The 23,587-nt window shown below is 38.5% G+C and overlaps 1 protein-coding gene across 3 annotated transcripts in view; it reads left to right on the forward strand.

Moving 5' to 3' along the window:
- Positions 1 to 23,587, forward strand: part of ARFGEF3 (ARFGEF family member 3) — an 85,432-nt gene that overhangs the window by 6,534 nt on the left and 55,311 nt on the right. For all 3 annotated transcript variants that reach the window (XM_088161644.1, XM_014879062.2, XM_088161645.1), the window contains exons 3-5: positions 6,847 to 6,928; positions 10,010 to 10,141; positions 23,082 to 23,150. In XM_088161644.1, coding sequence (XP_088017770.1) covers positions 6,847 to 6,928; positions 10,010 to 10,141; positions 23,082 to 23,150 — 283 coding nt within the window. The remainder of the gene's footprint in view (positions 1 to 6,846; positions 6,929 to 10,009; positions 10,142 to 23,081; positions 23,151 to 23,587) is intronic.

Genomic DNA, 23,587 nt, shown 5'->3' on the forward strand with positions numbered 1-23,587 from the left:
CCTTCTTTATTGTGAATAAATGTTTGTGATTTCATCATTTTTGTCTTCTCCATCTCTTAATTTTGTTCATGTTTTCTGTTAGTTTCTTTCTACTGGGAGAGAGTGGCTAGGAAAGCCGATACATACATAGCAGATACCCTGAACAGAAGTAAAGAGTGGGGAGAGAGGAATGGTTGTCTCTGAGGGTTTTTTCTGGGAGGTGGTTTTAGCATATCTTTCTATTTTACTCTTTCTCTTTTTTAAAAACAATATGTTTCCTGCTCTTGCTGCCACAACCACCTGGCATTAGGTGCTCCTGTGCTTTCTTCCTGGATGTGACTGCTGGATGTGACTCATGCTGCTCAACCATTACATGGTCACTATCTGCCATTCAGCAAGTGAATTATGATTTCCCTGGCAGGCAGTTGGCCAAGAAGAGATTGGAGTGCCAGTGTGGATTACTGATCTGCATCTCCCATGTTGGCAGTTTACAGCCTGGATCCAGACTTTTGGGGGCACTTGTGTAGTCCATATGGTGGTTTGGATGGTGTATATGTGTTGGTCTTGATTTAAAATTTTGCATTCTCATTTCTCATGTTGTGGAGTAGATGAGGGAAGGAAATTAGTATTTAGAAAGGCAATGTGCCACTGATACAGTATTTGGATCAATCTGCATGTTCAATCTGGGATATGTAAGTGGCTCTATTTCTTGTCTAATGGGCAGGTATTTTTATCTCAGCAAAACTTTGCATCTGTTCTGGGACCCCAAAAGATGGTAGTGTTGGGGAGGAAAGGGATATGTAGGATCAGTGTCAGGAGTCCCTGAAAACCTGTTATCTGGGGTTGTGACTCTTCAATGTACCAAGCAAAGTTTAGCATTTTTATGAATAAAGACACATGGTTTTTGTTACTCGTACTTTGAGTGAGATTTTTTTCCTTTGGTTTTAGTGGTGGTTTTTTTAAAGAGCAGTGCTTGCTCTTTCTGAAGCTAACTTTCTGCCTTTCCTGATGTTCTTTGTATTAGTGAGCCTTAATAATCACCTCTGCCTTGGATCTTGGTTCCTTTTATAGACTCTTCTAAAATTCAATTCTACTTTTGTGACAAAAGTAGTGAACTAGTCTTGGCTGGGCTGAAGTTAATTTTCTTCATGGAAGCTGGTAGAATGGGAGTAGAGAGCAGCTTGGTGGGGCTGAGGATGAGAGCAGTCTGACTTCAAACAACAAATGCAACTGAAATACTGACCTAAGGGTCTAAGGATGATAATGGGCTAGCAGTATGTGTGTTTGTTTTAAGCATTTGATCACTTTCAGTGCTTGCAGAAGAAAAGGAGAACATCATGAGGCTTTTGATAATTGTCTTAGATAATGAAATATGGTTGAGGGTGGGAAGAGGCGTGGCACTGAAACTGAGAGGGCTGTTTTCCTGCTAAATGGTGCTTTACTCTGCTCTGATCTCTGTGATGCTGTGCAAGTCATGACTTTTCTTTGTTTTGAAAATGAAGGGGTGAGTGGGAATAATGAAAGTCTTTTCTCACATTTCCTTTATTTACATTCCATGAAAAGTAACAAAGCTGCTGGAAATTCACTACCTTTCATTTCCTTGAATGTTTGTTTGCTTAAGAAACTGAATATGCTGAAGTGCAGTGAGTATAAAATTACGTAATGCATTGCAAACATGGGGATATTTTTAGCAACCATCCCTTAGGTCTGTGGAGATTTAGCACTGAACTGCTGTGAAAGTTGAATGGCATTGCAGATTACAGCACTGACCTTCACAGTGTAACTAGTAATGACCAGAAATATACCTCATTCTCCCATTTCTTTGTCTGATTTCTGTAACTTACAGCTGCAGTGGAGAAAATAAGGTAATTTGTAGGATATCGATGTGATAGTACCTCTGTGTCTCTTTTTCCGTTCCCTCAGCCCTACCTTCTGCCAGCATTGTTAAACTTCTCAGGGAAGCTTAAATTCTCATAAAACACTTGATTTGTTATTTTGTACTTAAAATTTGAAACAGAAATGCTTTCACTAGACAAATCTTTAGCCGTACCAAATATAGGGAAGAGAGGTTTCATGGAATAGTTTGTATAAGCTTTCAAAACTGTAGGCTGAGCAAGTCCAGCTTCTCACCTCGTCTTCATACTCCAAATCATAATCAACAAAATCAGCTAAAGGCTACAGATTGCTTTATGATTAAGACCTGGTGAGGTTTACATGTGTCATCAAGTTCCTCAAGAGCAGGGTTTGTAAGTGAGATGATACTTTGTGCACAAAGAGCAAATATCTGTGGGGGTGCATGTTCTAGGGAGAGCAGTGATAGCATATCAGAGAGAGATTACACTAGAGCTTTGGAGGCTGGAAGCATCTGATTATTATTTTGGCCTTGTCCACCTTACTTTAATATTGTGTAGAATCTTTTGCTGTCTTTCTTCCTCTCCTCTCAAGTAAAGGTACGCCTCGTGCTTATGGGTTTTTTTGTTCTGTTTTGTTTTCATCTTGACAACAAGTTCCTGTCTAGGAACTTTGTGTTTCTCTTAAAATCAAGATGTTATTAGCTAATATAGCAAGGAGGCAAATGACCTCAGAAGTGCTCTCCAGCTGAGTGACTGTGCTGAGCTACTTAATTATGACTGTATGAATTCTGTGGTCTTGGCTGCACTGGGTTGGCTAGAAGATTAAATTGCTCACGTTTGCCTTTCCCATGAGTAGAACTATGCTGCTTCTGTAGTGGCAAATTTATTTATCTTAGAAAATATGTAAATAAAGAAGATCATAAATACCATTATGTCACTTCTTTAATATCAAGCAGTTTTAAATTGCAATCTCATCCGAGATTCCAGCTTGAAAAAAGAATTATTAGTTCTAGCTAGGAATCTGTGTGAAATTACATTTAGGCATTATTCTCCATTTTTTCTCCCTGTGTCATTAAACATCCTCTGATAAGCAACTCATATCTCCCTGCAAAGGCAGTCTTGTTTAACTGTTGGATGAAGACTTTGTGACTGGTCTTGAAAAGCAAAAGGATTGAAGGGAAGAGGGAATACATGAAAAAAAGAGGAAGGAAAAATTAAATACTGAGTTGGATGGAACTCTGAGAGAGAGCTGATGTCAGCAGCTGAGATGAGAAAATTGGATATGGAAAGAAAAGGAGCGTTAACCTTAAGTCAAGAGGAGAAGAAGCCTTTCCATTGTAACTGGATAAAAGCAAAGGGTTTTGTGCTCCATAGGAAGGAAAAGAATGAGATTTTTAAAAAAAATAAAATGCAAGTAGTGAGACAGAAAAGTGAAAAGGCCTTCAGCCAGAAACTGCAATTTTTTTAGTTATTAGTAAAGGTGGAAGCTCACCTGATATCTGCAAATATGAGGCAAATCTCATGATATGGGAAACATGCCCACAAGTGTGTCTATGCTTGTCAGTAACAGGAGTAAAATCCTGTCCCTGTTGATGTAAACTAGCATTTATATCTACATAGTTTGGCAACAGTCTCCCAACTGTTTTTTTCCAGGACTTGTAAACTGCAACACTGAGTGCTTGTTCATTCTTATGTGGCACAGTAGCATCAAAGTTGTCTAATGGTGCCTGATCATCTTGTAGTGGCACAGTGCCATAAAAATAATTTGTTGGTTTATTTTTTCTTGAAAAGGAGGGTTCTAACTAGAAGACTTCAGATTTTGTCATTTATCCTATTGTTCTACCATGTCTCTAAATACTATTGACACACTTGTACTTGCATAGAGGTACAAATTTTGCTGCCGGAGGAGTCTGTTGTAATCCTCAGGTTTGACTTCCTGCATTGTGGAGGTGGGAGAACTTGCCCTGTATTTATATACTGTGGATTCCAAACCTCTTTCAAACCTGAGCTTGACTGGAATACTCTTTGTAAGTGGGATGATCATATTTCTGCACAAATCATTTCTCTAGAAATGAGCAAGGACTTAAATCTTCCTTCTTCTTGAAGAGCTGTTGCTTGAAAAATGGTGCATTTATTCTGTGTTCTCTGTTCAGGCTTTAAATGCTTCCATTATGCCTAAACTTGTTGGTGGAATCTTTTATCAACATTCTCTAAACTAGTACAGGAAAAAAAGATTTATTTTTCTACTTTTATATGTACATATGTTCATGTATATAACACTAGAATTTGTTTTATGTAAATTAAATCATTCCTTTTTGTGCAAGGACAGTGTTTGCTTCTGTTTGGTTTACTTAAGGGTAGCAGCTGTGGGTACTTGCAGAATTCTGAGAATTCATCTCTACCAATTATTTTCTCATCATGGGCCAACTCTTCTGCTTGAGTAAGTGATGCTAATAATATTACACTATGCTACTCTGTTCTTTTTAAGCAGCCAAAACAGAGAAAATATTTTCAATCATTGGTTACTCTGACTAAAAAACGTCAGACTTTGGCCATGACTGTTATCCTGTCTAATAAATAGTGTATCAGAAAATGGCAACAGTGGTGAATCAAATTCTTTTCTGTTCTTTGACTGGGCTGTGAATTATTCTATGGAATGAAAACTGCATGCTGATAAGGTCTTGAGGTTCTGAATTTTACTTCTCCCATGTAATTTTCAGCAGGAAGATAATGCAGAGGCCTGTCTTATTTTTAATCTTTAATTTTCAGAAATGAGATTGAAAATTATATGATTATCACCAATTGCATGAAGGGAAAATTCTTCATTTATCATGCCTCTTTCCCTAAGTCAAGGAGGGGAAGGTGGACTATGGGACTGTGTTTCAGGCACTAACAACAAGGTGTTAAGATTAGGCAATTTCCTATCTTCATTACAGTTTTTATCATGAGAGTGAATTAACGAGCCATTATTCTTTTCTTACTAAAGGCTTTTTTTGTCATTACAATGAGAATAGAAGAATTTTTATGATCTCTCTACTTACAATAGTAGTTTGTCTTGCTCTGACCTTTCTGGCAGTCTGTTTTGACTGACCTGCCATAGCATCCCTTATTCCAGACCTGCAGGGAGGGAGGTAGGTTGATGAGCCACAGCAAGCTTAGACAACTGGAAAGGTCATTATAACCTAGTGTGCTGAATATAAAGGCTGTGTGTGTTCTCATCACTCGTTCTGCAGTTGGCAAAGTTGACAGTCATGGAGTGGGGTAGCGCAGGGGGGACAACCTGTGCTCTGGGAGGTACTGGCCTTGCATTATGCACTCGGTTCTGTTGTTGGGTTCTTTTGCTTGCCCTGGCAGGTAGCTTCCTCTCTTCCAAGTCAAAAGTGTTCCTTTCCTTTCATTCACCCTCTGTGTTGTGCTTGATGTGTTTCAATCAGGGTTAAGTTGGTATTTGTGCCTCAAACTGTATGTGTCTATATGTCCACAACAGCATGCAACAGTATGGACACTTAAGAGTTACAGTGTGAAACTACTTTCTGTACATTATGTAAATGGAGAATGTTCTTAAACATGTTTTGAAGTTTATTGTTGTGCATCAGCTTATTCTGAGAATTTCACTTATGTAAAATGTCTTATATGTGTAGTACTACAAAATCTGCATGAATTGTCGCTGAACTGTCACAGAACTGCAGACAGTGCAGTAAGCAATGAAATCCTGTGGTGGGAGACTGCTCAAAACAGAGTGGAATTATAAAAGGGCTGCAAGGTATAAGAGAAAACCTCATTCCCTTACTTCACTGCACTCAAATCCGTTGAGGTAATTCCCTGCATTCCCTGTTTTGCAGCCTTATTGAACTGAAGTCTTAAGGCATTAGAAGGAACTGTGTTAATTTACATCATTCTCTCCTGTTCTGCCTGAGGGTTATCTGTTGTGTCCTTCATGTTTCATGCTATCAGATGATGCATTTAAATGGCAAGTTGAACTGAAGTGTAAAAGGTGCTCAAGCTAATCAAACATTGTAAGATATCTCTGCAGGTGTTTCATAGCTGTAGCATGGAAATGCTAAAGGTTTAATTGGCTGAGTGTGTAACAAGAACAGGAAATGACACAGTGGCAATTCATTTTCTCCAAGAATACAGTGGGAACACAGACTGCAGCAACCTTAATTAGATTTTCAGTTAAACATTTTTAGCAAGGATGGGAAGTTCAGATAATTGAATCTGTTCTAATTTCCATCCTCCTGTTTGTCATTTTTTGCTCTCCTTTTTGGGACATGTATCAAAGGTCTCATTGTTCTCTGCTCATTGCAGTATGTGATGACAGATGGCAGGCAACATGCTGATGTGCGGGGTAGCTACACATAAGCCATAGGAGCTCCCACCTGTCTTCATTATCATGAAACTGAACTGGATCCACTCCAGTCGCTTATGACTTTCTTAATTTTTCCCTCTCGTCCCAGTCTTCATCCACTTTAATGTGAGAATAAATTCATTCTGTGTTAATAATGCCCAAAATGTTTATATGCTGTTGCAAAAATCTGTTGAAAGTCTAAACAGAATGTGATGTTCTGTCCTAAAGAGATGCAGGTCCAAATAACTATCAGTTTCTAGCATCCTTCAGTTAGTACTCTACACTGTAGTAATATTTTTTTCTTCTTTTTTTCCTGTCTGTGCCTGGCTGATGGAGTACTAGTTAATGCACAGGTTCCTTGTTTTGGCACCTGTTGATCTGCTGATTCTAAATGCGAGTTCGCCTCGCTTTAACAGAGGGAGTATAACAAAGTCACAATGTAAAAGCACTTAAAGGTGCTTTCTGGATTAGAGATGTGTGAAGTATGTGATGAAATATGCCAGCTTTCTTTAGAGGGTAAAAGTGCTTCACAGAATTGTGAAAATCTATTTGGCTGCTGTATGCAAGCATGATCTTTCTGAAACTGATACAGCCTCTCTGGAATGTTACATGAATACCAATTTTAGTTGCATTTTTCCCTCTCATTTTTTTAAACATTTTCCCTAGGGAGAAGTGTCTCCTTCCTCTTCAACTGGCTCTGGAATCGAAGAGCATGAAGCTGGCCCAGCAGGCTCTAGCAGGGATGCAGGTATGGCTTTAGAGTGGGAGTGTGTTGGCAGGCAGTGGGTGTCAAAAAAATCTAGGCTTTTCTTTTGAAAAATACGACAGAAAAAGCATTTGTCCTTGAGTGAACCTAACAATCATGGTCAGATTTCTGTTCAGAAGTTAGGATGCAAGTAAAGGCTGATGATTTTGTAGAAGCTAAAAATGTTTTGCAGATAGGTGGTGGGAGGTCCTAGATTTTAACATTGAAATGTAGAGGTATTCTTCCTTGTGGGCCCTGTGCTACTCCCAGAAAAGTTTGCCACTTTTAAGCATCTTAGAAATTAAGCTGAAGCTTCCTGTTTTCTTTGATTAGAAAAGAGGACAGCAGTGCTTGGAAGATGGAGAGGTTAATAGAGGATCTGAGAGCTGTGTTCTTTATGTGTGGGCACTTTCCTGGGTTTTTTGTACACTGAAAACAGTAGAAACAGCATATGATTTGGAAGTCTATGAAATTGCAAAAGAAAACAACAGTGCAGCACAAGCAACAAAAAGACTGTTCTGGATTTGACAATATAAAAACTAAAGTAGTTTATTGTTCTTTTAATTGCACAAATGAGTACAAGTCAGTAAATACTTACCACTAGGGGAATGCTAGTTGTGGAAAAGGCTGGCACACTGCTGGGGTGTAAAATCCATTTTCCAAAAATAATTTTTTCCCTTGGAGGGCCAGAATGAAGTTGTTCTGGGAATATAAGGATTGTTCAAAGGAAGGATCGTTATAAGGAATATAAGTGGATCATTCAAATTGACTTAATCCAGCATATGAGGTGTCAGACACTTGGTTAGGGAGTTCCCCATATTGGGGCACAGTGTGGTTGTAGAAGGGAAGGGCTGCTAAGATAACGAAGGGACTGGAGCATCTCTCTTATGAGGAAGGGCTGAGACTGGGACTGTTTAGATTGGAAATGAGGTGCCTTCAGGGCTGGAGACACCACAACCTCTCTGGACAACCTGTGCTTGATCACCCTTACAGTTAATTTTTTCTGGTGTTCAGGGGAAACCTTCTGTGTTTCAGTTTGTGCCCAGAGCTTCTTGTCCTGTCAGTGGGCAGTACTGAAAGTTCCTCTCTGTTCTTTTGCAAACACTCTTCAGATATTTATATATGGTGGTGAGATCCTCTCTGAGCCTTCTCTTCTCCAGTCTAAATAGTCCCAGCTCTCAACCTTTCCTCATAAGAGAGATGCTCATGTCCCGTTGTCATCTTAGCAGACCTTCCCTGGCCTCTCTCCAACAGCTCCATATCTCCCATCCTGAACTAAACATTTTTCTTCATATAGAAAACCCCATTATTCTCATTGCAGATTGAGTTTAATCTCATCGGGCTGTACACTTGATATTCTGGTATGTGGGAAATGCTTTAAAATGTTGTGAGTTAAACTGTGGCTGGCAGTTCAGCTTTGCCCACTTACTCCTTCCCTCTCAGAGGTATGGAAGAGAGAATCAAAAGGGTAAAAGTGAGGAAAATTGTGGGCTAAGACAAAGTTTAATAGGGAAAGCAAAGCTACATATGTAAATAAAAGAATACGTGGAATTCATTCACCACTTCCCATGGAGCAGCAAGTGTTCAGCCATCTTGAGAAAAGCAGGGCTCCATCATATCTAACAGTTACGTTGGAATACAAATGCCTTAACTCTGAATGTCTTTGTCCTCTCCGCTTCCTCCTTTTTTGCCCAGCTGTTGTTACTGAGCACAGTGTCATATGGTTTGGGATATCCCATTGGTGACGTTGAGGTCTGCTGTCCCAGCTGTGTCCCTTGCCAAGCTCTTCTGGTTGCTGGAGAAACAGTCTGAGAAACAGGCAGCCTTGATGCTGCCTAAGCTCTGATCAGCAATAGCAAAACATGTGGGTGTGCTATCAGTGCTGTTTGGGTCACGTATCCAAAACACAGCACTCTTTGAGCTTCTGTGAAGAAAATCAACACTATCCCAGCCAAAACCAGTACAAGCATAGAAAATAAGAAGTAGGAGTGAACCAATGAAATGTGCTCCAAGGTTGAACCTGAGGATGAGCATCAGTACAAAAGTATGCACGATGTAGAGAGGGAAGTGGCCTGTTCAAAGTCTCTGCTAGGACAGAGCATGGTTGTGTTCCTGGGATCTAAGACAAGCTAGTTTTGCTCTGTTGTGGGATTTTCTGAGAAGATAGGAGCTAGAAAGGACTTGTGTGGATACATCTCTTCCAGGATGCCTGCCACTAATAAGAGACACCCATGAAGATGGTTGCAGACTTTATGGAAGAAGCATTTCTAGTAGAACTCCAAGGAAATAGTGCCATTGATGATGTCAGGAGATAGTTTCTGAGATACTGGGTGAAGTAAATCTGATCAGTCTAAAATATTCAGTCTGACATTCAGTCAGTCTATATTGAATTCAGTTCAACCAACCCAATGTCAGGACAAGGAATTTTGGTATCACCTCAGCTTGGGTTAGTTTCTATGTGTGTTTGTGTCAGTCACTTGTTAACTGCACTCTTCGTCTGAGGACTTGATTGTATCCGTTAATCCGTCAACTTCTGTATGACACAAAACGCATCTTGCCAGGGATCAGAAGTGCCACCTCCACAGCAGTTGTGCTCTGTACACTATTGGAGTAATTGGGACAGTAGATGACAGTCTCCTGTTGGGCAGGAGATCTGATAGCACTAGTTTAATGCCAGGATACTAGCCTGAGTGTTTTTTGGAGTTTTTTTGTTTTTTGTTTTTTGTTTTTAATTTGTTGTTGTTTTGATGGTCTGGGGGGCTGCAAAGGTTCCAGGTTCTCCTAGATTCTAAAATACCGAGAGGCTTTGCTGAGGACGTTATTTAAAGTGATTTATCAGTTACTGATGTCTGCTTTCTTCTAGACACTGGGGAAGTGGGATCGGCAAAGATGATACTGGAATGGCAGCTGATACGACACAGATTTCCCACTTTGCTATTTCTCTTGTATTTTATATTATTGGATTAAAATTTTACACAGAAAGCCAAACTAACCACCCTAGTACCAAGTGCTGATAGGTTTAAGTGCAGTACTTGCAGAGGCAGTTTTTGTCTCAACACGTACATTGCCATTTTCTCTCTGCAGAAGCTGCTGTCTGATGAGAGGTTTGTATCCGTGGAAACAGACTCAGATGAGAAACAGTTGCTTAATCAGATGCTGAATGCTGTCAAAGTGACTCCTTCGCTAAATGAAGACCTGCAAGTTGAAGTGATGAAGGTTAGTGTTTCACACACATCAGTGCTTGCAACAGAGGCTGCATGACTGAATGCTGGAGTTAGCAAATAAATTCGCTGTTGCTTTGAAAATCTTCATTTTAGGACAGTATTTGATTCTCTTTTCCTGCTGGCAGATGTCAGTTGTTTTCACTTCTATTTTGTGTTTCCTTGGATTAAATAGGAAATAGTTTACATTAAGATTCAGAATACTGGTGGCTCCAGTTTTAGCAAACTTAAGCAGGACAATAAATTTCCTCCATGGAAGGGCGCAGATAAATGACTTGTGTATCTGGAAGTTTGTTACTGAGCTTTAGTGGTCATGAGGTGGGCTGTGCACACTTGTAATTTTGTATCATGTGTGCATCAGTGCTGTGTAATTTGTTAGCTGTATTTTCTGTTTGTAAAATGCTAATGAGGAGGAATGATTTGTTTAGGCATCAAAATGTCCCTGAACCAGGGCATAAGGGAAATTACTGTTTTGTACACTCTGTTAGAACTTGCATTTCTAGGAATACTCTAGCATTCTCCTGTGTGCATGCTAGGAAGCTCAGCTGCTGGGAGGTACTGTTTTGGCAGGGAGGCAATACCAAAATTCCTTACCCTGCATGACTTAGAAGTCACTTTTCTATATCAATATTGGCAACACCTGTATTATTTGTACAAAGCAAGATGATGGTAGACAGTTCTTAAATGTTTGGGTGTAAACTTCGTGCTGCTGGGTTTGTTGTGCTATAGATGTAGCTCATTGTGATATCCATCATTGGCTGAAACCATTTTGGAACAAACCTGGTGGTCCTTTTTGCATGTTCATTATACCTAGTACTGATTGATATATTTGGATCTATTCCTTGACCATCTTTTATTTCTAATTGCATAGATTAGTTATTTTGTTTCTTTCATGTGGCATCTTGGTTGAAAGAATGTGTTATCCACTCTGAAGCTGCTCTGTAGGAGCTGTACTCTTTACCACTGGAGGTGGAATATGCACGCAGTGTCAGAAACGTGCAGAGGGGTGAACCTAGCAACAAAAGAAGGGAGTAGTATTTGTGTGGACTGTTACCTGTTTTATGGCAGCAGGCTTCTGCCCCAGGCTTAGCCCTGATCTGCATTCCTAACCCAGCACACCTCCTTCCTGCCTCTTTTGTCTCTACAGAGGGAAAGGGGAAGAGTTAAGTACTTGCAGTACTGAACCAACAGGTCCCTCTTGGAATGCAGTCATTTTTTGCAAGTTCCTTTTTTTACATTCTTAAGTGTTACAGATTCAGAATCTGCATGCACAGTTTCTTTGAAAGCCTTAATGTACATCTGCGAGGCAAAGCCCCCACACTAAGAAGAATGTGAACACTGTATTTTGCTACAGTTCTGAGTAGATATCTTCTCAAGTTGTCTTGACATGTGAAAAGCAAAAATAATTTCAAAACATCAAACCACAGAAAACCCAAGCCAAAACCTTGTATTTATGTATGCTTTTTTTTTTAATTAGAAAAACATGTTCAGTTCCATTTCAAGTGCAAAAGAGAAAACATCTTAATTTCACTGAGTGAAATTTTGATGTGCAAATCCCTTTCTGAGCAAAATGTATGTATGGTAAAAATCAGACTACAACTTTACCTTTACATTCTGAGAACAAAGCAAAATTCTATTTTGATTTAAATATTTCAGGAAACCAGAGGGCCAAAACATATTGTAAGCAGGACAGTTAAAACTCAGATGCATTAGATCTGAGCCTTGCCTGACAGTCAAATCAAGCAGACATCTCTTCAGATTGTAACCTGAAGGTTACAGATGCCATTGCAACTCTTGAAAATATTGTTAGCTGACCCAGACCTGATGAATGGCTCTGAAGTCCTTGTTTATTTTTCTTGCAGGACACCTTTATAATTGCTAAGCACTGGGTAATTCTTACACCAACAGCACTTTTATGCCCAAGAAAAGGCAGTGTCTTTTCAGTGTAGAAGGGGGAAAGGCTGTGGTTTCTCTTTGACATGAATGGGCATGAATAACAGACACAGGTGTGCTGACTGGATTTGATTTCCCACATATCAAAGCAAGCTGTCTGGGTATATAAATTTTGCATTCAGACTTGTATGTTATTTAACTGCTAAGCCAAATATTTCTTTAGAATATCTCAATTACTACCCACTCTGTATTCTGTGTATCTCTAATGTATTGTATGGTAGAGATTTATTAGTATTTTCACACCAGGGCCTAAAGTGAGGTTACTTAAGTGCTTTAGTTTATATTAAAAGATACTGAGAAACCAGCTAATTCAGAAAGTGTGACGAGAGGGAATAGTGTATCTGACACAAGGCCACTTTAGTATTCATTTTGCTGTTTTCATCTTCGTTGCTGTAAGACTGAAAAGCCTTCTAATATGTGTGTTGCCTGTTTGTGTTTTACTGTGCTCAACTGGCTGTATCAGTGGAAAGGAAAAATCACACAATCATACAGTACCTTGCTGATGATTTTGTTATGCATCAATAACTTCAGTTTCAAATGGAATAATTAAATATTTATACTTCTGTGTTTTCTTTAGAATATTCATGTAGGAAGAAAGAGATAGAGATATATTCATGGCTAATCAAATACAATGGTTTATTGGTGAGGTATCAAAGTGACTCAGTGCTCTACTTCTACAGGTGAAAATGCATAGAAAAAATTTAGATAGTAATTTAGCACTTTCCTTGGATGAACATGATCATGCAGTGGGGCTGGCTTAGAAGTGGGAAGAATTTTGTTGTGTGATGTGGTGCCATGTTATAATTGAGTGAAATGCAAGGGTGTATCTCACGTTGAGGGGTGGGGACATTTTTTTGAGGTTAAGCAATAGACTAACAAGCTATAGATAAATTGTCTGCAACAGAAAGGGGACATGTTCTGGACTGACTGAAGATTATTACTTGCTTTTGAGTTCAATTGTAGAGTCGGAGGATCCTGATTTTTTTTTTTTTCCCCCGGCTTGATGCTTTTAAATTCTGGCTTCAGATGTTTTTAAAATGGCTGAAGTATACTTTTACTTTGTGCAACTAGACTTTTGTTTGGAGGAATACATATAGTATTGACAAAAGCACTGTCAAATATTGTTAGATCAGCAGTGGAAAAGGAAATTGGGAATCTAATCTATAGCTGAACCTCGGGATTGCATTCCCTTCAAACCTCAGCAATTCTGTGATTTTTGCTTTCTCTCTTTGAGTTTTTGGTAATTTTTCATCACTAGCCCTGGCCCTAAAATGCTATCCCTCCAGGAAAGGCTCCTGGAAGAACTAGAATTAGCCTTTGAATGTAATTGTGGCACCCAGGCAGCCAAAACCAAATATTGAGGAAGTGGGGAGTATGGAAGGCATCCTAAACAGCAGGATATTTTCGGGCACTTGGGTTTTTTTTCTTCTTTCTTTCTTTTTCCTTCATTCTCCTGTATGTTATAGTCACTTTCATTTATGAGTTGACCACCTTCTTAATAATGCAGTACTTCTGGCTGACTGTGATAACATTATTCTCAGATAACAACAAAAAATATTTAATGAAGAATTGCAAATTACTAGGTGAGTCCTCACACAGAAACGGGTTCTTCAGACAAACCAGATACACAGAAACAAGTTCTCCAGGTAAACTAGAGAGACTGTAATATAATGGGTACTGAAGTAAGAAAGTTGCTCTTAGGAGACAGGTGTGATTGATCATGTAAAATTTCCCTTTCTACTGCATCAGTTTGTTTTCTCTAGTCACAGAGACAGTCTTGTCATATAATTGAGTGCATTTCAGTTCAGTTTGTGTCCAGACTTCCTGGGAAATTTAGAGCTTTCAGGACATAAATTTTCAAGCAAGAAAAAGAATAATGACCTCGTGTGAAAGAAACTCAGTTTTAGAATTTGATGTTTTTCCAAATATTTGGTCTTTTTTTCACTGTTTTAAGTAATGGTGATATGCTGGATATGTTAGGGATATATACTATGTTTCTGTCACTGAAGATTCCAAACTTTGTTTCTTATTACATCTGAGAAGACTTCGCACAGTTGAGTTGCAGCTGCCTTACTTGTGGTGGTTTTTGAATAGACTTGAGGATTGCTTTGAAACCAAAAAATAATCTTCCAAAGTGGATATAGAGGGAAGACTGTTCTAGTTCCCATTATTTACCTATTATCAATGGTGAACAGCAGTTTCATTTAAGAAAGATTAGTTTATTCCCAGTGACTCCAACTTGCATTTGTTTGTGGATTAGGTGTATTTCTTGCTGATGAGCAAATTTTTAATGATTTTTCTTCTGTTGACTTTCAGGAGAAAAAGTCAGCCAGAAGTCTTTTTCAACTGCAAACGAGGTTTAATGAACCCTTGCTGAATCTGCTTTGTCAAGGCAATCTTTTCTCTTTGTCTTTTCACTGATCCATTAATATAGCATTTGGGAGCTCTCCAGTAATAATAGTAGACAGCTCTTTTTGTGATTTCAGTTTTCATTTTGGATATATTTGGAACTGAAATCTGACTTAGAGTTCTATGTTCAAATTTAGTTTGTGTAAGGACGGACTGTCTTTAAGTTGGGTATTAGCAACTGTTCTTTCCAAGATTGCTACCATAATGCTTTAAATCTGCAAAGTGATTCTTTGGGTGCTAAGAGTAATTTCCTATTTTTTATTAATTTATATTGTATAATAACTCATTAAATTGATAGGGCTCTGGTTATGGTGTCAAATTAGTCTCTTGAGAAGGTCACTATTGAAAGTCCACAGGGAGTCAGAGGAAGTTTAGTGACAATTTTTTTTTTGCCTTAGTTTTTATAACAATTATAGTTGACCTGTTTTAGGGTCTGTACATCCATGTTATTACATGTTCAGGGAGATAGCCCTGATCTGGTGCAAATATAGAATGAAGCTGGACTGTGCTTGACCAACCAAACAAAACTTATGGTTAATTATTTCAGAAAACTCGTCAGGAACTTTGTTGCTACTGGGCAGGTCTTTGGCCCTCCAAGACAGAGAACAACTTATGTATTTGAAAAGTGGCTCCAAAGTGTTTGATCCAAAATGTTGACTTAACACAACTGTATAATCTCTGTGGATGATTATATTCTACACCATTTTCTTGAATATTAATAAATGAGATAATCACTCATAAGTTCTCACAGATACATATCTTCTCATTGTTTTAAGATAAATGTATATGAAATCTATTTTTCCATATGCAATGGGGTCATGCTTAGTAGAATATAATTTACAACTGTTCTGCTTTGTCTTGAACTGTAAAATCAAATGGAGGGCTAAAACAACTTGGATTTAAAGGTATATGTAAACTGTTATTCCCTACCTGTTTGAAGCACAGCATTTATAATAGTTTTATATAGAAATAAACACAGTGATTTCAATGCCTATTAAAAAGAAGAATTCATTGGTGCAACAGTAAAAATACAACTTCTCAGTGGTGATGGAGAGGAGAGACTGTCATTATCAGGATGGGAAATAGCAACCCAATTGGTGATATTTGCTGTTTATCTATGCATTTTAATTAATATAGAATTTGGGAACAAGAGACTGTTTTTTCCTCTGAGTATAATTTATGCACTGTATTGTTGCAAACATTTTCAATATCCCTTGCAATATAAATTGCAGTCCAGTCATCTTCTGAGCAGAGACAGACTGTGCTTTGAATAAAGTAAAAAGAAAAAAAAATATTCAACTTCAGTTGCACGCTTTAATTCAGAACTGGCTTAAAATTTATATTAAGAAAAAAAAAAACTAATGCTGAAAATTTGTAGAAGAAAGTTTTTTCTGAATGTGCATTAGTTCTTGTAATAGCGGTGCCTGGTATGAGCTCTCATAAGCAATAACTCACTGTTGTCCAATCCATAATTCAGAGGTGTGTTAGCATCTGCTATGTTAAAGAGGAGGTTCTGTAAAGACTTGCACGGTATCATGCAAATAAGGTTTTTTTTCTAAGATCAGTCCTGATGAGAAATGCTGTACAGAGTTCTTAGTGCTTAGGCTTTTCATAAGTTAAATTTTTGTAATGTAGGCCAACTACCAATCCAGACCCTCTTGGGTTTGCTTGTCTCATTTTACCTCTTTCTGGTTATTTTTAAAAGTCATTTTATTCATGTGCTTAGTTATAAGTAACCAGGTTAATTCCAATGGATTGAATGACCTACCTTGTATGCTTCAAGATAAGCTTATCCTTTCCTGAGTTAATTAGAACTATAGTAAGTGCCTAGTACTGTGATTAAAGAACTCCCCTGGCTCCTAAGTGCCTGGTGATTGTAGCCAAAACCAGTCTTGAATTAAATCACAGAGCTTTCTCTTTAAGGAATCCAAAAGAATGACAGCAGTAATGGCCTGAGTGTGGCCAGATGGATGCTGGATGATAACTGCCTAAACCAATCAGTAGTGAATGCAGTATCTCAATAATGAAACATCTTTCCAGGATCCACGGCTTTTCCTCACTACCTTTCTGTGCTTGAATTCTATCCCTGAACAACCTCAGTGGGTTTGGTCAGATGTGTAATTCCAAAAATCTAAGCAGAGGGTTGGTCAGCTTAAAAGATTTGCAAGATAGAAAAGTAGGCTTAGTTTCTTGCCTGAAGAAATTGTAGTGCAAAAATTATAGCTGTCTCAGAGCTGTGTGGTTATGAAGGTGTTTTCAGATAGAGAGTGTGCTCATTCTGTCACACTGGAAATGTCACATTTGGTGTGGCATAATCAAAATCATTAGCATCGGCTAAAAAATAGCAAGTCCCTAGCCCTGTAAAGTGTAATTTCACACCCATCCAGTGTGGAAGTACAGGTTCTTATTGACTTCTTTTTGTCTGATACACATACCAAGAGCCTGGAGTTTACTTAACCGTTAAGAAAATGAATTGCAAAGGCATTATATGATCAGAACCCCAAATATAGAAACCCTTTAACTTTCACATATGGCCTTTTAGTCTTTTGCCTGCTGCCAGACATTAGTGCTCACTGGTGGTGACAGTGCCAAGTTCTGCCATCCGAAGTGGCCACACAACAGTGGCATGAAAGGGTCACTCACCATAGCTTTTGCATGCAATTATATACCCATCCTGCAGCTGTGCCACAGCTTAGATGCACCCAGTTTAGACCTTCTCTGCTTATGAGCATCCCATGATTAGGGCCACTACTACCATAGCTGTTTGCACCATCTGCTCCTGGGGGCAGCTGAGGAGAGAATTTGTGTCGCAATAAGCTGTTCTGACACTGCCAACCAGCTCTTTGGGTCCTCTACCCTGGAGCTTCTCACATCTCTTGTAAGAGAGGAAAAAGATACAGAAACTGTATGTGACATAGCAGTTGGTGATGCAACCACAAACCCAGCTTATCTGGCTTTTTAATATAATTTTCCTGGATGCAGGTCAGGTTATGGTCTGGGATAGGGTAAAATGCTCTGGCAGGCCAGACAGCTTATGGGCCACCACTTCTTAGGTTGTCTTCAGGCTAACTTCTTGCTAATTAATCTAGTGACTTGAAACAGTAATTTTAAATCATCTGTTTTAAAGTACATTGCCATGCAGAACATTTCCCTGTTACAGTTTTGCATTATCTGAGAGCAAGGGAGTTATCTTCTCTCTCCCCTGCCCAAAAAAATCTCTTATTGTCAAGAATAAATGTGAGAATTTTCCACCCAGGGGAGCCACCAATTCTTTTTTTCCTTGACAACTCTGGCTCTACTTACATCCATGTGTTGACATCCTTTTGAATAATTTTGGAAATTGATGCATGAAGCTTCATTTTGATTTGAGAACTCTTTAAACTCATTGTTGGTGTTTTCCAGTTTGGTATTTGTCCTTTTTCACTTTTGTTTTACTCAGAATTATATATTATAATTTGTAAAGTAATGCAGTATACCTAAATAGGATGTAAGCTGTAAAGGGGGGAAATGTCATCCTAGTACTGCTATTCAGCGTTTTTCTTTATTTTTTGCTGCCTTTAATTGTTAAAATTCTAAAGATAAAACCCCCTGTCAGAGTGTTGACAAATACTGTTAAGTATCTATTAAGCTTTGAATAATTTCTTTCCCTTCTACAGCTGTACTACATAAGCAGAAGTTTCACTTGGTTTCATACCACCATGAATAGTATTCAGCAGCAGTTCTGTTTTAATCCAATGAACTAAATGGGCATTGTCTTCTCGGAGCACTCAGCATGTCATTACTGATGATATGTGAGGTTCTCCTGTACCAGATACAGTCCTTATGTCTGAAGCCTTGGTGCTTTCATAATGCTGAGCAGCATTTATGGGTTTACTAATTCATAGCAGACACACTCTCCTCTCTATAATTAAAATCTGCTGTTTGGTACAGTGACACATGGTGACACAGTGTACATGACTTCATTAATGTGCTTTGTTTTTCTTGCCCTTATTTTCCATCAAGGCCAAAGAGCATGAGCAGGTTACCAGTAATTCTGACAAATAGGAGGACACCTCCTGTCCAAACTATTTTGCAGAAATACTGGATGACTTTAAATGTCAAACTACTGAATGAGGTAAAGGCTGTCCTTCCTGTCAGGGTTTTCCTCCAAGGGGCAGGATATGAGAATCATCTGACAAACATTGCATCCAAGTTTACAAGCCTGCAAGTAAAGTAAGTCAGGAAAGGCTTCTTTGACAAATCCCACAAAAGGATTAGAGGTGGCTGCAAAATTCTTTTATTTGCAAAGTTTTGAACCTTTTCTCTCTTTCATGGAGATACTGCTTGCTTTCTTACACCCTGTGTTTATTTCATTTGCCTCCATAAGCTCTTCAATGTGAGAATTGCTTTGTACTACAGACACGTACTAGGAACTTAAGCAACTTGGCTAGCAATGCTAGGCAGCCTTACAATCTAAAAGCATTCCCTCTTTTTTCCTCAAGAGAAACAGAACGGTTGAAAAGGACCTTAAAGTTCATCTAGTTCCAATGCCCCTGCCATGGACAGGAACACCTTCCACTAGACCAGGTTGTTCAAAACCTCATCCAACCTGGCCTGGAATACTCTCTCTTAAAGTATGGAATCACGTAGAATCATAGGGACCACAGTGGTAACCTGGTCTAGTCTCCCTGCTCAAGCAGGGTCACCCTAGAGCACATGGCACGGGACGGATAGACATCGTCGTGTCAGTTCAATTACATTGCACTTCAAATTCTGTACGTTTTCTTTCAATTGACCTTCATTGTGGCATCAGAAGCAGAGTTTATTGTTTTTGTTCCTATTTATTGTGAAAACTACCCTTGTGCATGCTCTTATACTACATTTGGGACTCTATCCTGGGACTCCAGGGAGTACGAATTATATTTCTTGTTCCATGACGGTCAGAGCTTCAACAGTAATTAAAATAAATACTTTCATTATGAATAAACCATTTATGGAAATGTGATTTCATTTGGCATTTGCAAGATAATGCAAGCCGATTAAAAAATCCTGGAAGTTGTGTGACTGAAACTATCTCACACAGTCCTTGCTTAAAAAAAAAAGAAACAAAAAAAAAAATCAAAATGTATTTTAGAGTCTATACCAATCAGTAAAAGCTGATTTTTAATTTTGCTTTTTACTGGAATTGCTTTCTAGTTATTAGGAACTTCTTTGTAGTTTTGTTTTTGCTTTCTGTACCAATGGTTGCAAAAACAGCATGTCATTGCCCAAGAAAGCCTCTCTTTCTTTTCTTTAATTTTTTAAAATACAGATTGTTAGATTAGTCATGAGTAGTTAGGCAGTCTGTGGGGATATCCTCTCTGGAAACTCAGTGTTTTCAGTGGATCTGAATGATTAAGTTTGGTTTTGTTTGGTTGGTTTTAGTCCCATTTTTCATCCAGTAATTTAAAAGGGGAGCCTGCTGTCTTCCTGTTTGTTCCACAGAATGGGAAAACATGCAAGTTAAGTGTTTGGATCATTGCCAAGACTGTAAATGAGCCCTGCAGCAGTGCTGATAGAAATCATAGCTGAGAGCAGTCTTGTGTATTGGTCAGAGATGGTTCAGAACTTATAAATGATTTGTGAGGGAAAGTGGTAGCAGTGGAGCAAGCCAAGAATATACTGGCTGATAACTTGTGCTTCTGTCACTTTATTGCATCAGATCGTATGCCCTTTGTCTAGCTAATTGGTTCCCAGATCTTATTTTTTATAAAGAGTAGCAGTCAAAACTTAGCAGTCTTTTTGCTGAAATTCTCTTTAGCTTTTGTTGCATGTAGGTTTTTGGCGTTTGTGACAGAAAGGAATATGTATGTGTGTGTGTAGATATAGGCACTAGCTTTCCACAGTTCAGCTCTATGACAGATGGGGTTGTTTTTTGGAGGTTTTCTTTTGGTTGTTTCGTTTGTTTGTTTGTTTTGGGTTTTTGTTTTTTTTTTTTTGTTTGGTTTTGGTTTTGGGGTTTTTTGGTTTTGTTTTTTTTTTGTTTGTTTGTTTGTTTGTTTGTTTTTGTTTGTTTGTTTTTTGGGGTTTTTTGTTGATTTGGGGGTTTTTTTGGTTGTTGTTGTTGAGTTTTTTTAAGGAGGGAAGAAAGAGATTTTGAAGAGCCAAGGCTTAGAAGAATGCCTGAACTGGTCTGTCCATCCATGAATTGTAGTATATTGGCATCCAAGTTTTGATCCATGGAAAGCATTAGATAGTAACACATCCTACAAAGTCAAGATGGGACAAGAGAGCAGAAATTCACATGAAGTAAATAAGGTTTTACAAGTAGGAAAAATCAGGACACACAAACCACTGAATAGGATTAGTCATGGATGTCCATCGCAGTTCTTAGTGTGATAAGAAGAGATTTGTCAGTGGGAGATAACAGTTGTCTGTCTCTGGATTTAGGAACTGTGTTCTACACCTGTATTTTACACAGCAGTGTCTGGAGGGTACAAATCAGTTTTTCCTTAAGTGCTAAATATATATTTTTAGCCAGCTGCTGAGCTCTCACAGCTGTTAGAAATGTCAGCAAAATTTCAGGGTAATTAATGGTTGAGAAAGTGAGGCCCCACAGCTGACTATGAGGCTGGCCAGTAGTTAAGAATCTAGTGCTAAACAAAATTGTTTGGCTTCAGAGTTTAAAATTTTGCACTTATGGACTGAGCAGCAGATGGAAATAACAGCCCTTATAATTTATGTACTTATTAGCCAAATGAGATTATTGAGAGTTTTTATAATTGACCATTTACTTTTCTGTTGTTCTATAGAAGTTTCTCTAGGGACAGGAAAAGAGGTACCACAGTTCCTTTTCACTGGTACTTGTGCATGTACCAGTAAATGTTATGGATTGCAGAGAAAGTTGTGGAGTTCCTATCAAGAAATACAAAATACAGCATTCTTAATTGTTTGTGGTTAGAATTAGATTGCTTTCTCTGGCAAGTTCAAGTGCTCTGTAGCTTGTGCCTCTCCTTGTAATATTGAGGTGGGCTGTATAACACTTTTAAGAAAATCCATTTTGTCAATTTCAAAGAAAAGAGAAACCATGAAGAAGGAATTTGGCACAGAAACTTTGCTTTGCTCCAAAGATACATGCTAAATATCTAAAATAGAGTTTCTAGTGTAGGACTACTGTAATTTGTAAGAGTGGCATGCTCCTTTTTTGTTGTCACTACCTCTAGTATTTATCCACATTATTCAGCTTCTATTTATGAAGGACTGAGAGTCAAGTCAAGATAACATATACAGAAAACTGTAAAATTGCCATTACACAATGGTTTACTGGGAACACTTTTTGTAGTAAAAACATCTTCTGTAAGAACAGGATCAAGCTCCTTATTGTTTTTTTTCTTTACAAAACAAAAGTGAAAGCAAACAAACAGAAAACCCTACAACCTTGGAGTAAGGCATGACATCCTATAGTGGAATACAGGTTTTCTGCTAAGAAAAACGTTTGTTAAAGTGCAGTGCATTTCAGTGTATAGAAACTTCTCAGTATAACTCTCAAAATGCAAAACAGTTTATTTATGTCCTCTTTCAGGAAAATGTCACCTGTGGACAGACTCTTCTGTAGTGTGCTTCTAGCTAACAATGTTGACTTATCTGATGCCCCAAACTTCCTTGTGAAGCAGAGAACAGTAGTTCTGAGTAGGGCTGAGAAGTTGTAGGGACCAATACATTGGTTTTAATGTGATTGATATTGGCTAGTACACTTATCCCAAGAAACTCATACTATTTCAGACCAAGCCAAATATAAATTCTGGTAGTGGAGGAATTTAATGCTTTAAAGGAGAGAGAACAGTAGCTGAGACTATCTTCTGTGAGGTAAAAGAGATTGGAAAGGAAGACAGGAGAAAGGGAGGACATCTCCAGACACAAAAGGCATCACACCACATTGCCTCACTCACCTATTTACCCCAGTGGTTCACATCACATTCTCACTCCCCTTCTCTTCAAAGTAAGATGTTGAATCATTCCTTCTGCTGAATTCAGGACAGGATAAGCTTCCCTTCATGAACTGGGGCTTACGGATTGTTTTTTAGCTACTCATTATCAAATGACTATAATACACTTACTGGAAATATACTGTGCTGGGAAATCTGCAGGCAGTAATTAATAGCTTGTTTGACATAATACTTATATATCTGTGCCAAGTATATATCTTATATATCAAGTATATACTTATATATCTGTGCTTAAGTAATAACTTGCATTGTATGCATTTTTCCTTCCTCTTTTGTTATGTTAAAAGAAATGAATGGAAGGATGGATTATAAATCATGCAAAGCTTGTGGTTAAAATATGAATAGGGGTCCAAGGCCAGAGTTGATCACTGGATTGTCTTCCTTTTGGTGGTCATATGTAGGAGACAGCAATATCTCTGTGGTGCCTCTGGGGCCAACAGATGCAGCTTCTCAGGAGGATCTCCTCTCTCCCAGTAACACGCGGTGCTAAGAAGCTTCTGATGCTGTTCTCAGAATTGGAAGGAGTTGTGGATAGAAGCACATGGGTGGGAAGGAGAGTCAATAATGGCTGAAACTTAGTTTTTTTCATTTCCTCTCCTTTGATGCAAGGTCTTGCTCTGTATAACATATACCTCCACCTTTGAGCTGAATGGGAGTTCGGTGTTGAAGATTGCTGAGGTAAGTGCCTCTGTTATACCACAGCTTGTGTCATCTAACCTTTCCCCACTACCTAAAGTGTGTCTTCCATATGTAACTCAAAACTGAACCAGTCTAAAACATGTCTGCCATCTTTAGGACTACTGTCTACTGTGAAAAAATAGTTGCAAGTTGGGCAGGTTTGCATGGGCTTGCATGGGAAGGCAGTCTTGGAAGTTGACTGATAATTGTATATTACAGCATTGCACATTTACTACTTCTCATATTTACTTTATTTTGCTTTTTGCAATAGAAAAATTTTCTTGTGTTCTTCACAAAACAGCACTGTGCTGATTTCTTACTGGCTGCAACTCTAACACTAATGAAGTTTCCTCAGGAAAAGTGTATAAGCCATAGTGTGCCATGTTAGCACAAGTGCCTCAATGTTTCTTGTGTGTATCTCTCTCCTGATACATCCA

This window comes from Sturnus vulgaris, chromosome 3 (assembly GCF_052056855.1).
Source record: "Sturnus vulgaris isolate bStuVul1 chromosome 3, bStuVul1.hap1, whole genome shotgun sequence".
Classification (NCBI taxonomy): Eukaryota; Metazoa; Chordata; class Aves; order Passeriformes; family Sturnidae; genus Sturnus; species Sturnus vulgaris.